This window comes from Pseudoliparis swirei, chromosome 3 (assembly GCF_029220125.1).
Source record: "Pseudoliparis swirei isolate HS2019 ecotype Mariana Trench chromosome 3, NWPU_hadal_v1, whole genome shotgun sequence".
Classification (NCBI taxonomy): domain Eukaryota; kingdom Metazoa; phylum Chordata; class Actinopteri; order Perciformes; family Liparidae; genus Pseudoliparis; species Pseudoliparis swirei.
This window is the reverse complement of record NC_079390.1, coordinates 8,475,327-8,488,668: the sequence shown is the minus strand read 5'-3', so window position 1 is coordinate 8,488,668 and position 13,342 is coordinate 8,475,327. Positions and strand designations below refer to the sequence as shown.

At 40.1% G+C, this 13,342-nt stretch overlaps 2 protein-coding genes across 2 annotated transcripts; one reads left to right on the top strand and one right to left on the bottom strand.

Moving 5' to 3' along the window:
- Nucleotides 1–1,252: 1,252 nt before the first annotated feature.
- mrps31 (mitochondrial ribosomal protein S31) lies at nucleotides 1,253–4,132 on the bottom strand. The gene is made up of 6 exons (XM_056408215.1): nucleotides 3,083–4,132; nucleotides 2,652–2,804; nucleotides 2,349–2,492; nucleotides 2,195–2,271; nucleotides 1,828–1,968; nucleotides 1,253–1,745 (listed from the first exon to the last, which is right to left on the bottom strand). Exons 1-6 carry the CDS (start codon nucleotides 3,607–3,609, stop codon nucleotides 1,510–1,512), a joined length of 1,278 nt encoding a protein of 425 aa, XP_056264190.1. The 5' UTR covers nucleotides 3,610–4,132; the 3' UTR covers nucleotides 1,253–1,509.
- A 339-nt stretch (nucleotides 4,133–4,471) lies between these two features.
- taf6 (TAF6 RNA polymerase II, TATA box binding protein (TBP)-associated factor) lies at nucleotides 4,472–10,802 on the top strand. The gene is made up of 15 exons (XM_056407440.1): nucleotides 4,472–4,669; nucleotides 6,052–6,209; nucleotides 6,346–6,432; nucleotides 6,568–6,721; nucleotides 6,816–6,872; nucleotides 6,969–7,088; nucleotides 7,230–7,351; nucleotides 7,590–7,667; nucleotides 7,774–7,875; nucleotides 7,979–8,161; nucleotides 8,251–8,325; nucleotides 8,420–8,545; nucleotides 9,065–9,238; nucleotides 9,429–9,620; nucleotides 10,215–10,802. Exons 2-15 carry the CDS (start codon nucleotides 6,054–6,056, stop codon nucleotides 10,503–10,505), a joined length of 1,917 nt encoding a protein of 638 aa, XP_056263415.1. The 5' UTR covers nucleotides 4,472–4,669; nucleotides 6,052–6,053; the 3' UTR covers nucleotides 10,506–10,802.
- Nucleotides 10,803–13,342: the final 2,540 nt, after the last annotated feature.

Here is a 13,342-nt window from a genome sequence, read left to right as displayed (position 1 = left end):
TTTGAAACGTTTAATAAAAGTGATGTCATCATTGTTCAACTCTGTCATTGCACATTCTTGGATTATGTACTAACACATTTTGAAGGCACCTAAATGCACCATACTGGACCAGCCGGTCTAGTGCTTTGAGAGATATTGTACCCACCTGATGGGAGTAATTGGTTTGTACACTCGGACCCTTGTGATTTTGACAATAAATTATATTTATACATCTGCTAGTTTAAAAACAATGACAGGTTTATAATGTGGAGTTTCCCCTCAAATGGTCTTGTTTTCTTCAACAGTCCAGATACTCATGATTCTGATATCGGAAACTCTGCCATTACATCACACGTTTTTACATCATATCCAGTTTCATCATATTGGTTAATACAATAAATGCAACACATGTACTGCACTGCAGAGGCAGCTTTTAGTTTAAAAATATCTAAGTCTCGGGTCTTTTGCTAAAATCACTTTTATTAGTTATCCTAAGGTCAGAGGGGGCAGATGCAAGTAGTGCCATCTAGTGGGGTATTTACATAGAAGTTACAAAAACACTTTCTTTGTACTCTATACTCCTACGAGGATGGAAGTGTTGCCAACATCTTATCGAGACAATCAAGTGTTTAAGGAAAAGTGAACAAAATGTGGAAATGAGGCACTCAACTGCCAAGCTCTCATTTTCCACACTTTCTCAGACAATAGCTTTGAGACCAAAAGGAATCCGAGTGGTATATTGTTGTTAACATGTTTTCTTCTTTCCACTTAAAAAGCACTTCCCTTCCAAAGGGCACCCGGTTCATGGTCTTGTACCTACTGTAAACCTGGTCTGAGGTCCTAGATGCTGCACACACGTCATTTGTTTTACAACCTGCCTTGGAAAACACTATTCATAACAATCACAGGTGTTTGGGTGACCTTATACACAAAAGGAGAACAATATTTTCATCAACCGGTTCTCTTTGAATGTGAAGGTCTTCAACCATCCATCTACTCAACAATCCACTGATATTCAAACCTGCCTCGTTACAAAACTAAAATATTTATTCATAATTATAGTATAATGACACAACAATGCTTGCATATCACTTAATACCATTTGCCAATCACAAAAAAAACATTGGATGAGGTAAGTTATTTCTGTGAAAAATGTGGTAACCGAATCCAATTGTCGTTTCATGTATTTGTATCACTATTGAGACATCTTTAGTCTGCATTGGATTAAGCAAATAATGATTGAAAAAATGTAATAATTCAAAAGACAAGTCTGTAATTTTGTTGTTTTATACCATCTGTATTATTTGTACAAGCAACATTTCATCAGTTAGTCTGATCAACATTATAGAGACGGGACATACTGTTCAATGTTGTGCAGCCAGGACACAGATTGATGCCAGTCCACTCCACCAGGAAGAGTTAAGATATCTAAACTGAAGGAGTAGACATGATGCAAAGTCCCACTGAGTAGACTTAGTTTAATGTGTCCACATTCAACAAATGTTGAAAACGTATGGAATTGTCTTTAGCTCAGTCGAGGCAAACAGCAGCCTCCTTGAGGACTTCCTCTTTCTGGTGGAAGTAGTCTCTGAACCAGGAAATGTGTTCCCTCTTCTGTTGGACGGTCAGGAAGGGGTTTCTGGACAGACCGGCCACCACGAGCTCCATGAAGTGACGCACTGGTCCCTGACGGGCAAAACCCTCCTCCAAGTGTTTCTCTAAGAAGATATGCTCATGGAACGGGACACTGGCTTCCTCCTCCAGGCCTAACATAGAGCAAGGAAACTGTCAGAGGGTCATGTTGTTCTTCTCTCTACATTTAGCTAAAATACAGCATGCTTTACTCACCAGCTTCATTGTTGATTGGGTATTGCCACAATTTCCCCTCTTTGGTCCACTGGATCATTTCCTCAAGCCCATTGCGGGGTGTTTGGTTGGTCCACAGAGACAACTGATTAGCAAAGTCCATGTCCCATAGGGTTGGCCGTGCTGGAAATGACAGAGGCATTATGAGCAGATGTCCTGATGAAGTTAAAACCAAGAGCTTTTGCAATGTCACATGAAGGAGAGTCACAGTCCAGCTACTTGACAACATTTCATGACAATAAGCGATAATGAAGGCCAAAAAAGTATCTAGCCAAATAACAACATACATCATGCACTGGAAACAAACAGTCAATAAATACAAGTTGGCTTATTACAAATTCCTTATTACCGACTGTTGAATCAACTCCAGCTTCATCAGTAGTCGGAGAGAAGATGTTAAGTCTTTTTCCTGAGAACAAGTTCTTCCTATAAAATAAAATAAACATTTAATACATAGTCAATCTCCAAACTTATACAAGTAAAAACATGAAGAAAGTATTTACCTCCTCCGAACACCGTCCAGCTCAGCGGTGATTCCTCTATCGTGCGTGTATCCTCGGCCGTCGTCATCAAAACGAATCTGATTGGCTGGCCGAGCATTCTGTCGGTTGGGATTCTTCCCCACTTTCATGTCAGCGATTATTACTCTGAGAAAATATTGTTGGATTCACGTTTATTACATGTGAATTGTTTTTTTGAATCTTTCCATGATACAGGATGAAAAAGCAGATCAAATATCACAGTCTCATTTAAATTATGCAGGCCATTAACATTCCTTTGACTGGAGGCCTGTACGAGAGACATACCCAAGGTTGTTCACGTCCCCTTTCTTCTGGCCCTCGGTGATGGTGTCGTGGTGCCTCAGCTGCCTGAGCAGCTCAGACTCAGCCTGGCTGCGGTCAGGCAGAGTGGAGGCGGCAGCAGATGCAGCTGCAACCAGTTTAGGATCCAGTGTCTCCCTAAAGAAAACAGTGGATGAAGTCAGATCTGGGCTTCAGACGTCCTCTCAAGTTTAAAGGTATAAAGTGAGTAACAGGTGTACCGGCACAAAGCACAGGTAAAACAATCAAACTCGCAATATAAATCAATGGCAGCACGAACCATGTGGTCATCTCATCATGCTTGAGACGAAAGTCAGCATTTCTTAGCTAATGTTGTGATACAGAATACAACAACAAAAAACCTGTTCATTAACAATGCAATGTAGGCGGATGAAGAACTCCAAACCGTCTCTCACTTCTGTGATGAAGCCTCCACTGTAGCCTTCTGAAACATGCTGATAGTGCTCTCCATAGCTGCTGGCTTCGACTTGGGTGTAGACTCATCATTTGGCTTCACTATATTTTTGAGCTTCCTCTTATTAGTTACTTCGACCTTCATGGCTCCAAGAAGGTCGAGGAGACTCTCTTTCCCACTCTTGGCTGCATTAGTCTTCACTTGTTTTGGCGTTGCCACGACCTGCTCAATTTTAAAATCCACCTGCTGCTGCGTGGTACTTCCCTCATCTGTCTTTATCACCACTGGCTCCTCCTCTCTATGTTCAGCCATCTTGATAATGTTGCTGTCATCTTCAACTCTCTGTGTCACCACAGTTGGAGTTTCTGTTGGCTCAGTGTCTTTATCTGCATTTGTTTTCTCAACTTGAAGAGAATTGTCAACATCGTTGTTCTTTTCACAGAGTCTCGCTGAACTTGTGCTGAGGGCTTTGAATCCACCACCATTTGCAACCCTATGTTGAGAGAAGAAAACAGAGTTCATAGTCATATTGGTCGGACCCAGATGGGATCCTCGAAGCTTAAATAATAATAATTACAATACTATTATTACAAAAGGTGGAGGTGGGCAATACAGTCCCCCAAAAAATTGATTTATTATTAATATGATATTTGTGATGATAAAACCCTGAGTTGGCTTTATTACCAATTGCAGAAAGTACTTACCTTAATCCCTCAAATAAAGGTCAATCACAATGTCCCACCGCATACGTGCAGGGTTAGAAGGCCAATAGCCAACATTAGCTGTCCCCAGCTTTTATGTTAACAACACATGTTCTAGCCATCTCGAATGTGCATTGTTGTCACTATACACACTTTGCATCACCACAAACACACCCAAAAGGACCGCTCAGTGAGTAGCTGACGTTACCTTGTTACTTTATGCTTCATGTATCCAGTCCACTCACAGACAAACTCACCTTGAAACAGGAACTGCAGCTTTGTCACATTTAGCTGGAAACACACAGGACTCAAATACACTGACTGAAGAATGTCGCGCCGTGCACACTTTCCGTAATAAAAACCTATACATGATTTCTTCTTGAAACGTCCTTCCACGCTCCTGATATTTGTCACTGTTGCTACATCATAAGGTCCCCCGCGGAAACTCGAGGATGACATTGGTTCCGGACGCAGTACTTCATAGATTCATGGTCTAAAGAGTAACTATAATGTAAATAATGTATCTGTCAAACTTATATAATTGTGGTATTGGCTATTTTTACATTTACAATACATATTCCGTAATTTATTTTAAATACGTTACTTTTCAATAAACGACTGCTCTATCTGTCAAACTGTCTCAATTATAGTCTCGCGATAGCTCAACCGAACGTGACTCAAAATGGCGACGGAACATAAGCGCTAATTCACGAAAGGAGGTCCCAGCTGCAATCCGTGAATTAGTTAGTTGTTTATACCGAAAGATGGATATTCACAGAGAAGAATTGGCTTTGCGAAATAATTATTGTTGCAAATCTCAACATTGACGGTTTTTATTCGCGTAAGTTCCTGTTCGTACTCAGAAAGGAGAGGACAACTTCACACAGGTAAAATGTCATCGGAAGCTAAGTTACTAGCATGCAAGCTAAAACACATCATATGCATTCACTGTAAGTTAATACTAAATAACTCTGCAGTCGTTAATCGGCTTTAAATCCTCATTGTTTAACGTTAGATGTATTGGATAAAGTCGCTGCACTTGCTTGGATATACCGGTACTTTAGAAGTGGCTCGAGTATTGTATGTTGCTGGCTGATTGCTTTTCCGTGAGTAGAGAACCCGCTTTCTGTTCAGCTCGGTGTGTTTATGTACGAACATGAAGCATTCAACCTTTTTTAAAGTATCTATTCAATGGAATTGGTCTCGTGTGCATTGAAAACAAGATTGAACCTTACGATCAAAGTTGAGGTAATCAGGAGTAATAAGTAAGGTATTGAATATCGTAGCGTAACGAAGTCAAGTCGATAACGTTATTTCCTTGAGGCATCTCCAGCCTAAATTACTGCCTCTGCTGATGAGACCTGCATACACTTCCTAACTCCTGATATGATAACTTATTTCGTAAAACGTGGATAATGATAATGAACTGCACTTTTTAAGGTTTGCCAGCTTATTGTTGTAGTCGTATTGGTAATAGCAGTTAACGTTACATTTCTGGGCTTGACTGCTCACGACATAAACATTATTGTTTTGACTTTATGTAAAGCTTCTGCTTTATGTTTGCGGTCGTGTTCTTGTTGTATTCATGTAACCATGTTCAACAGTTGTTTGGCTTATGGCAAATGTAATATTTGTTTGTTAAAAGTGTAGTTTCGGTCTCATAGACTAGAGCCGTCTTGCACGTCGTGTTGAGTTTCCCCTGAGCTCTCTGGCTGATGAGTCATAAGTCCTTCGTTTTTAACATTGACTTTTTTATCATCCCACAAAGCTGCATTGAAACACCCAGTCCTATGCACATTGTCTCACAGCTCAGCGCTAGATACGTGTAACTTCTTGAGTGATATGATTGGCCTCTGAAGTGTTTTTTATTTGTTGATCATGGTCTCCCCAAGGCAGACACATAGTGAAGTCATTTTGTCGAGAATATCTAAATGTTGGGCTAAAATCCTCCATTCTAATATTTACATTTGGCGAATTAGAGTAATGATGCATTCTTAGTAAACTGGAGGCTGTATACATTGTTTGCTGAATCATCATCACATAACTATTTCAAGACTGCTTGTAAAATAAAATATCAAGATGCTGAGTTTGTGGTTATTACTGGTGGTGAACCATTCACATTTTTTACAACTAAAAATGGATTTTACCCTCTAAAAATAATGCTGCAAAACCAGTGTCCCCTGAATAAGAGGAGTACATCTGTTTGAGTTCTATTTTTTCTTTTTGTGTGTGTGAGGGGTGATATTCACAGACCTCTTTTCTTTGTTAGCCATGGCGGAGGAACGTCGATCGAAGCAGTGTTCGGTCACCCTGCCCACAGAGTCCATGAAGGCCATGGCAGAGTCTGTGGGAGTGGGGCAGTTACAGGAGGAAAGCTGCGCAGCCCTCAGTGAAGAAGTCAGCTTCAGAATAAAAGAAATTGCACAGGTAAATCATGGCTGACAGATGAAGATATTGTCGGTCTGTAAATTGCACTGCAACTACATTCTCGATTGTCTTTGGCATAACTGATGAATGATCTTTATATTTTTATTTCTGTTTGGCCTTTCTTCCTTTCACTTAGGATGCTCTCAAATTCATGCATCACGGGAAGAGACGTAAATTAACCACCAGTGACCTAGATAATGCACTCAAACTAAAAAACGTGGAGGTAAGGGAGAACTTGTATTCTTTTTAGCTTTTATTATACTTGATAGATGTTGTTTAAAGGAAAAGCTCAAGGTGAGTCTTTTGCTCTGGTTTCTTTTTATGTTCCGTCTTCAAAGTAAGTTTTCTTTTGTTACAGCCCCTGTATGGGTTCCAGTCGCAAGACTTTATCCCTTTTCGCTTTGCAAGTGGTGGTGGAAGAGAGCTTCATTTCTATGAGGAAAAGGAAGTCGACCTCAGTGACATTATTAACACACCGCTTCCCAGAGTTCCACTAGATGTGTCTCTCAAAGGTACGCAGATGATCAGTAGTCCACGCTGTCAAACTCTAGCATGTTGTATTGTTTTGACTCTAAGCTCATACACCATCCTTGTTTACATCCACAGCCCACTGGTTAAGCATTGAAGGGGTGCAGCCTTCTATTCCAGAAAATCCACCGCCAGGTGAGCCTTGTTTAGATTTTTTTTTCCTCTTTTAAGACTCAAAAATATATACAGTTGCAAAAAAAATTAATATTGGGTTTTATCTACCGTTTTCAGCACCAAAAGAACAGCAAAAGGTTGAATCTACAGAGCCTCTCAAAATCGTCAAACCTGGTCAGGAAGAGGAAGGTTTGATTCCAGGCAAGAGTCAGGGGGCACTCACTGCTGATGGCAAAGGTCAGTGTCGTGTGTTGTGTTGGAATCAAACATTTCTCTCTTGAACATTCCTGTCTCCCTGCTTTCCTTCCTTCTTCTCTCCCTAAACCTTTTTGATTAGGATTGCCTCCATCATCCTATGTTTACTTATGTCTCTTTCAGGAAAGGAGAAGGGTCCCATAAGGTTGAAGCCGCGCAGCACTCATGAGCTGTCTGTGGAACAGCAACTCTACTACAAGGAAATAACAGAAGCGTGTGTGGGCTCCTGTGAGGCTAAACGAGCTGTAAGTCTTGCTTTCATGTTCTTTTATTATGGTTTATTTTCTACATGCTGAGTAAGAATCAGATTTATTTATTCTTGAATAATTTTGACTAGAATTTATATTGTTTCATTAATTGGCTATCAAGTAAAGAAATGGCAAAAAAATTTGTAGCCAACATAGAACGTAATGTGTCCTTACAAAATCCTGCCAAAAAATGATCAAATAGTCGTGACTTTTTTTTGTTAAATGTCTCCTTCAGGAAGCTTTACAGAGTATTGCTACCGATCCTGGACTGTACCAGATGCTTCCAAGATTCAGCACATTCATTTCTGAAGGAGTGAGCATCTTTTCCATCCTCTCCGAATGTCCTAAAACATTATTCACCTCATAAAAAAAAAAAAGCATTTCTGTGCTGAAATACTGACTTTATGTTCTCCTCAAAGGTTCGTGTGAATGTGGTGCAAAACAACTTGGCACTGCTGATTTATTTAATGCGGATGGTCAAAGCTCTAATGGACAACCCCACCCTGTATTTGGAGAAATACGTGAGTGCAGAAGACAAACAAGCGTTATAGAATCTTTTGACGGGTGTAATTTCAACTTTTTACTTTCATCGTCATGTTTACGTTTCTCTTTCTGTATTTGCAGCTGCATGAGCTCATCCCAGCTGTGGTGACATGTATCGTGAGTAAGCAGCTGTGTTTGCGACCAGATGTTGACAACCACTGGGCTTTAAGAGACTTTGCTGCTCGCCTCATGGCCCAAAGTTGTAAAACCTTCAGTACTACGACCAACAACATCCAGTCCCGTATTACCAAGACCTTTACTAAGGTGATCACTTTTTCGATTACCCGTATTGAACATTGCGTCGCCTTTTTAAATCACTTCACATACTAAACCAGACTGACGTGTGTCTCCAGAGTTGGTTGGATGAGAAAACGCAGTGGACGACGCGTTACGGCTGCATCGCTGGACTCTCTGAACTCGGACCTGATGTGAGTGTGATTCTGATTCTGTTTTCTTTAAACATGTTTTTATAATTGTAATCTTAACGATCGGCACCAACCTCCTGATTAATTTCCCCCGCAGGTGATTAAGACGTTGATCCTTCCTCGGCTCACTATAGAGGGTGCTCGCGTCAAAGCGGTGATGGAAGGACCAGTGATCTCCAATATTGATAAGATAGGAGCTGACCATGTCCAAAGCCTCTTACTGGTAACTAGTTTGTGATTTACTATGCACTGAAAAGTAGACTACTTTACCACAGGATTCTAACTTTGTTTACTATTGCGGTCAAAGCATTTCCTTAGCCCTCCTGTTACCTTAGGGTCAATTTGACCCCATTCAATGTTTAACCCTCCTGTTACCTTAGGGTCAATTTGACCCCAGGCTGTTTTTCACTGTGTCAAACATATAAGAAATATCAACTTTTTTATATATTTAAAGGGCTATTTAGGTAGTCAACAAACAAACATAAAGTACCTCACACTTAAACTTGGAAAACAATATTAATTCTAATAATTTTCTGGAGGTTTTAATTGCTGGGGTCAAATTGACCCCGAGGGTAAAATATGTCAGTAAATATAAAGGTAACAGGAGGGTTAAACATTGAATGGGGTCAAATTGACCCTAAGGTAACAGGAGGGTTAAAACATGATATTCATCAGTAATTGTTACTCTGTTTTAAACCAAAACACATGTTTAATATTAACAAAATGCTTTTTGTTTTTCAAGAAACACTGTGCAAGTGTTATTGCCAAGATCCGACCTCAGCCTGACAATGTGGAACAGTATCGGATCGACTACGGTTACCTTGGACCCATGCTGTGCTCCCATGTGATGAAGGCCAGGACCCAAGCAGCACTGCAAGCTCAACAAGTGAACAGAACCACATTAACGATCACACAGGTACATTTAATCCTGGTATATATTATGTTTCGTGAAGTAAATGGTCGTTAGAAAGCTGGACGGATGCCATAAAAACATTGCTATACTATGTCTCATTTTGGCGTTGCATTCACAGTCCAGAGTTACTGTGAAACGTTGCAGAAGGACGTGTAACTAAACAGCTGTTCAATGGCGACTTGTTTTCTTGCAGCCTCGTCCCACACTGACCGTGTCACAAAGTGGGTTATGTGGGTCGGTAGGACAGCGCAATCCCAGCATCATTAAGGTCCCAAGCTCCCTCACTCTGATGTCTCCTCGACCAGGGACCCCGTCGCAGCCATCTCCCTCGGCAACAAAATACATCGTCATGGCAACCAGTGCTGGTGCCTCCTCAACTCAGCAGGTCCTTTGGTTTTTTTAATTCAGTTTTACACATCGCAGAGTTGCTCCACAGCACCGCCACCATAGTAACTCTCCACATGGTACTGTCTCTTGCCTATATTAAGATGGCTGCTGCAATAACAATGAAAGCATCACGAGTGATGGCATTTTATAACAACAAATATCGACTGTTACATTATTAAAAATAAGGTAGTATTTACATTTAAGTACAGCCATTAAACATTTAGATATTTTAAATTAATTAGTAACTTGACAGGTCCTAACATTTAAATTTAATTTAATATTTTTATATTTAATTTAATTTTAGTATTGTATTGTGTATGCATATATGTTGTATATATACATATATATTTTATTTTACTTTGTATACATCTATATCTTTCATCACTGTTTTTTATATTTTATATATATATATATATATATATATTTTTTTTTTTTATTCTAGTGTGTTTAGCTTATTGGTGCTGCTACTGCTACGATAAATTTCCCCTTGGGGATTAATAAAGTATTTATCTATCTCAAGGGATTTTTACTGAAATCCTTTTCTTTAAAATCCTTGTGTGAATTTACAGCCGTCTTTTTGTCTTACCTCCAGGTAATCACCCTCAGCTCTTCCCAGTCAGCCTCACCAGTCACCAGCACTGTGCCCAGTGCCACTTCGACCTTGCAGCCTTTGGTCAAACTGGAGTCTGGAAGTGGCCCTGGCCTGACAGGTTCACGACCGATGCAGAAGTACATAGTTGTATCTCTGCCTTCGTCTGCCTCTTCGTCTTTTGAGACCAAGAGCTCCGTGCTATCGACCTCAATTTCTTCAAACCCACTTGAAGCGGTGATGAAGCTCGACCGGTCTGAGTCTCCTGGAGCGAGCACGCAGGCACCACACTGAGACAGTATAGATAGTGAATATCTTTACCATGTTGATGCAGCTGAACACACCAAGTGATTTGTTTGGGCTGAACATAAAGGGGTAAACTCTGGCATGGTATGAAGGGGAATATCTGAACTCTTGACGGATAATGCGCAAATGTGACTAGACATTGTAAATATGTTAATGCCCAATGAAAACTCAGGTCCAGTTGTCAGATCTGTAATGTTTCAGCTTATATTCTAATTGATTCCATGTTCTTTTTTTACTCTAAAATAAATCTGATTTTGTATGAAAACCTTGTCTAAATGTGTGTTTTTGTTTTTTTCCCCATGTTTTTTTTTAGAAAAAAAAGTGTACAGCTTTCTATCAAATATGTCCTTGGTCCAAACGGCTGTTTAAACAAACTTATTCTCTGCAATGATCACGAGTTTTACTCTAGTAAAAGTAATACTACATTATAAATACTGTTTACATTTATTTAGCAGTAAAACTGAATACATGGCATGAAAATATGATTCATTTAAGCCTACAATAATGAACTACGACTCCTCACTTAGCTTTGGGGTCAATATAAAAAACTTGTCCGAGATTTACTCTGGAGTGTTGTTCATTCACCATTCATCCAGGTGTTGTTTTTTTAACCTGGTGCTCGTGTTTTTCCCACAAAAAATAAAAAATTCAAATAAATGGGTTAAATATCTCCACTATCGCCACCTTAACGTGATGGAGGCTTTTGAGAGTGAGAGCTTTGTTGTCCGGAGCATTAGCCCCTGGCAAACATGTCTGGGAAAGCCTAGACTAAGAACGGTTTATGTGCATTATTTACTTAATAGTAATATAACTATTTGTCAATGACCGGTTCATGTGTTCAATTTAGTTTATTTTGTATAGCCCAAAATTACAAATGACATTATCCTCAGAGGGCTTTACAAACACATGGACATCCCTGTCCCAGGCCCTCACAGGAAAAATCAGGAAAAACTATTTTTGAAAGTACTACTAAGAGTCTGAAGTTACTGAATTGTTATGTATGTTGTATTACCTCGTGTCCTTAAGATGCACTTAAAAAAAATTGTGATACCATATCATTCCAGTAAGTGGCATATTGAACCAACTGAAAATCAGCTCAGAGTGGCCGGTGTTACGGTTCAACCTGAGACCCTGTTAACTGGCGACCTTCGGTCGAATGCGTCTGTTGTTGTCGTAGTTACGGCAGATGTTGATAATAGCAAGAGAACACGCAGCTATCCTCGCTAATGCCGCATTGTTTAGTTCTACAATTCAATGAGAAACCTTCTCGTGTCGTGTCTGGTCTGAACATACCGGAGGAGACGATGGAGAAGAGAAAGCGTCCAGCGACTTGAAGCGTCGCGTGTTGTTTATGGGTTGAAACAGGAAGTTAGCAAACTGCCCTTCCTTTGAAATACATGTGGTCAAATAAATAAACACTTAATCAACATACAATTGGGAGTCTGTTTTGTGCAAACATGTATAACGTAGCATAACTCTAGTACAAAAACAACAACAAAAAATATATTTCAGGATGTTACGGGATTCGAACTCATGTCTTTGGGAGGAAAAAAGGTTAATTGACGGGGATTTTACCAATAGCCCAAGACCGACACGATTTACTCTGTTCGCACAATTAAATAACGTGCACTGCGGTCACTGGTCACCACGAAAGGCAGAGAACTATCAGATCAACTTGTGACCAACACACTGCCGACCACCATGGAGCATGTTGACGTGAACGAAGGAGCACTCGACAATAGTGATGGCTTCTCAAACTAATATTCAGCTGTTTCAATTCAAAACGTCTTTAAAGGACTGCACACTAATGAGAAAATGTTTGTGTTGTTGTCATGAGGTAAACATACACAATCTGGACAATAAGGCCAGAAATGGTCATACATGTATGAATATACAAACATTACACCCATATGTGTTTACCATCTGTCCATAGACCATGGGCATTGACCACATTAAGTTTGTCATATTTACTTTGCCTTATTGTGTCTGTGATTTATGCCACTTAAATAAAGTAAATAAGTGACCTGTACTGTTTGACTTCTCTGTGTTCATGGCTGGCCACACAATTAAGAATTCAACCAGCCAAGAACACAGAGAGGTCAAACAGTACAGGTCACTTCTTTAGTTTACTTTAAATATGACAGATGGTAAACAATCACATATGGGTGTAATGTTTGGATATTCATTGAGAAGCCATCACTATTGTCGAGTGCTCCTTCGTTCACGTCAACATGCTCCATGGTGGTCGGCAGTGTGTTGGTCACAAGTTGATCTGGTGGTTCTCTGCCTTTCGTGGTGACCAGTGACCGCAGTGCACGTTATTTAATTGTGCGAACAGAGTAAATCGTGTCGGTCTTGGGCTATTGGTAAAATCCCCGTCAATTAACCTTTTTTCCTCCCAAAGACATGAGTTCGAATCCCGTAACATCCTGAAATATATTTGTTGTTGTTGTACTAGAGTTATGCTACGTGATACATGTTTGCACAAAACAGACTCCCAATTGTATGTTGATTAAGTGTTTATTTATTTGACCACATGTATTTCAAAGGAAGGGCAGTTTGCTAACTTCCTGTTTCAACCATAAACAACACGCGACGCTTCAAGTCGCTGGACGCTTTCTCTTCTCCATCGTCTCCTCCGGTATGTTCAGACCAGACACGACACGAGAAGGTTTCTCATTGAATTGTAGAACTAAACAATGCGGCATTCGCGAGGACAGCTGCGTGTTCTCTTGCTATTATCAACATCTGCCGTAACTACGACAACAACAGACGCATTCGACCGAAGGTCGCCAGTTAACAGGGTCTCAGGTTGAACCGTAACA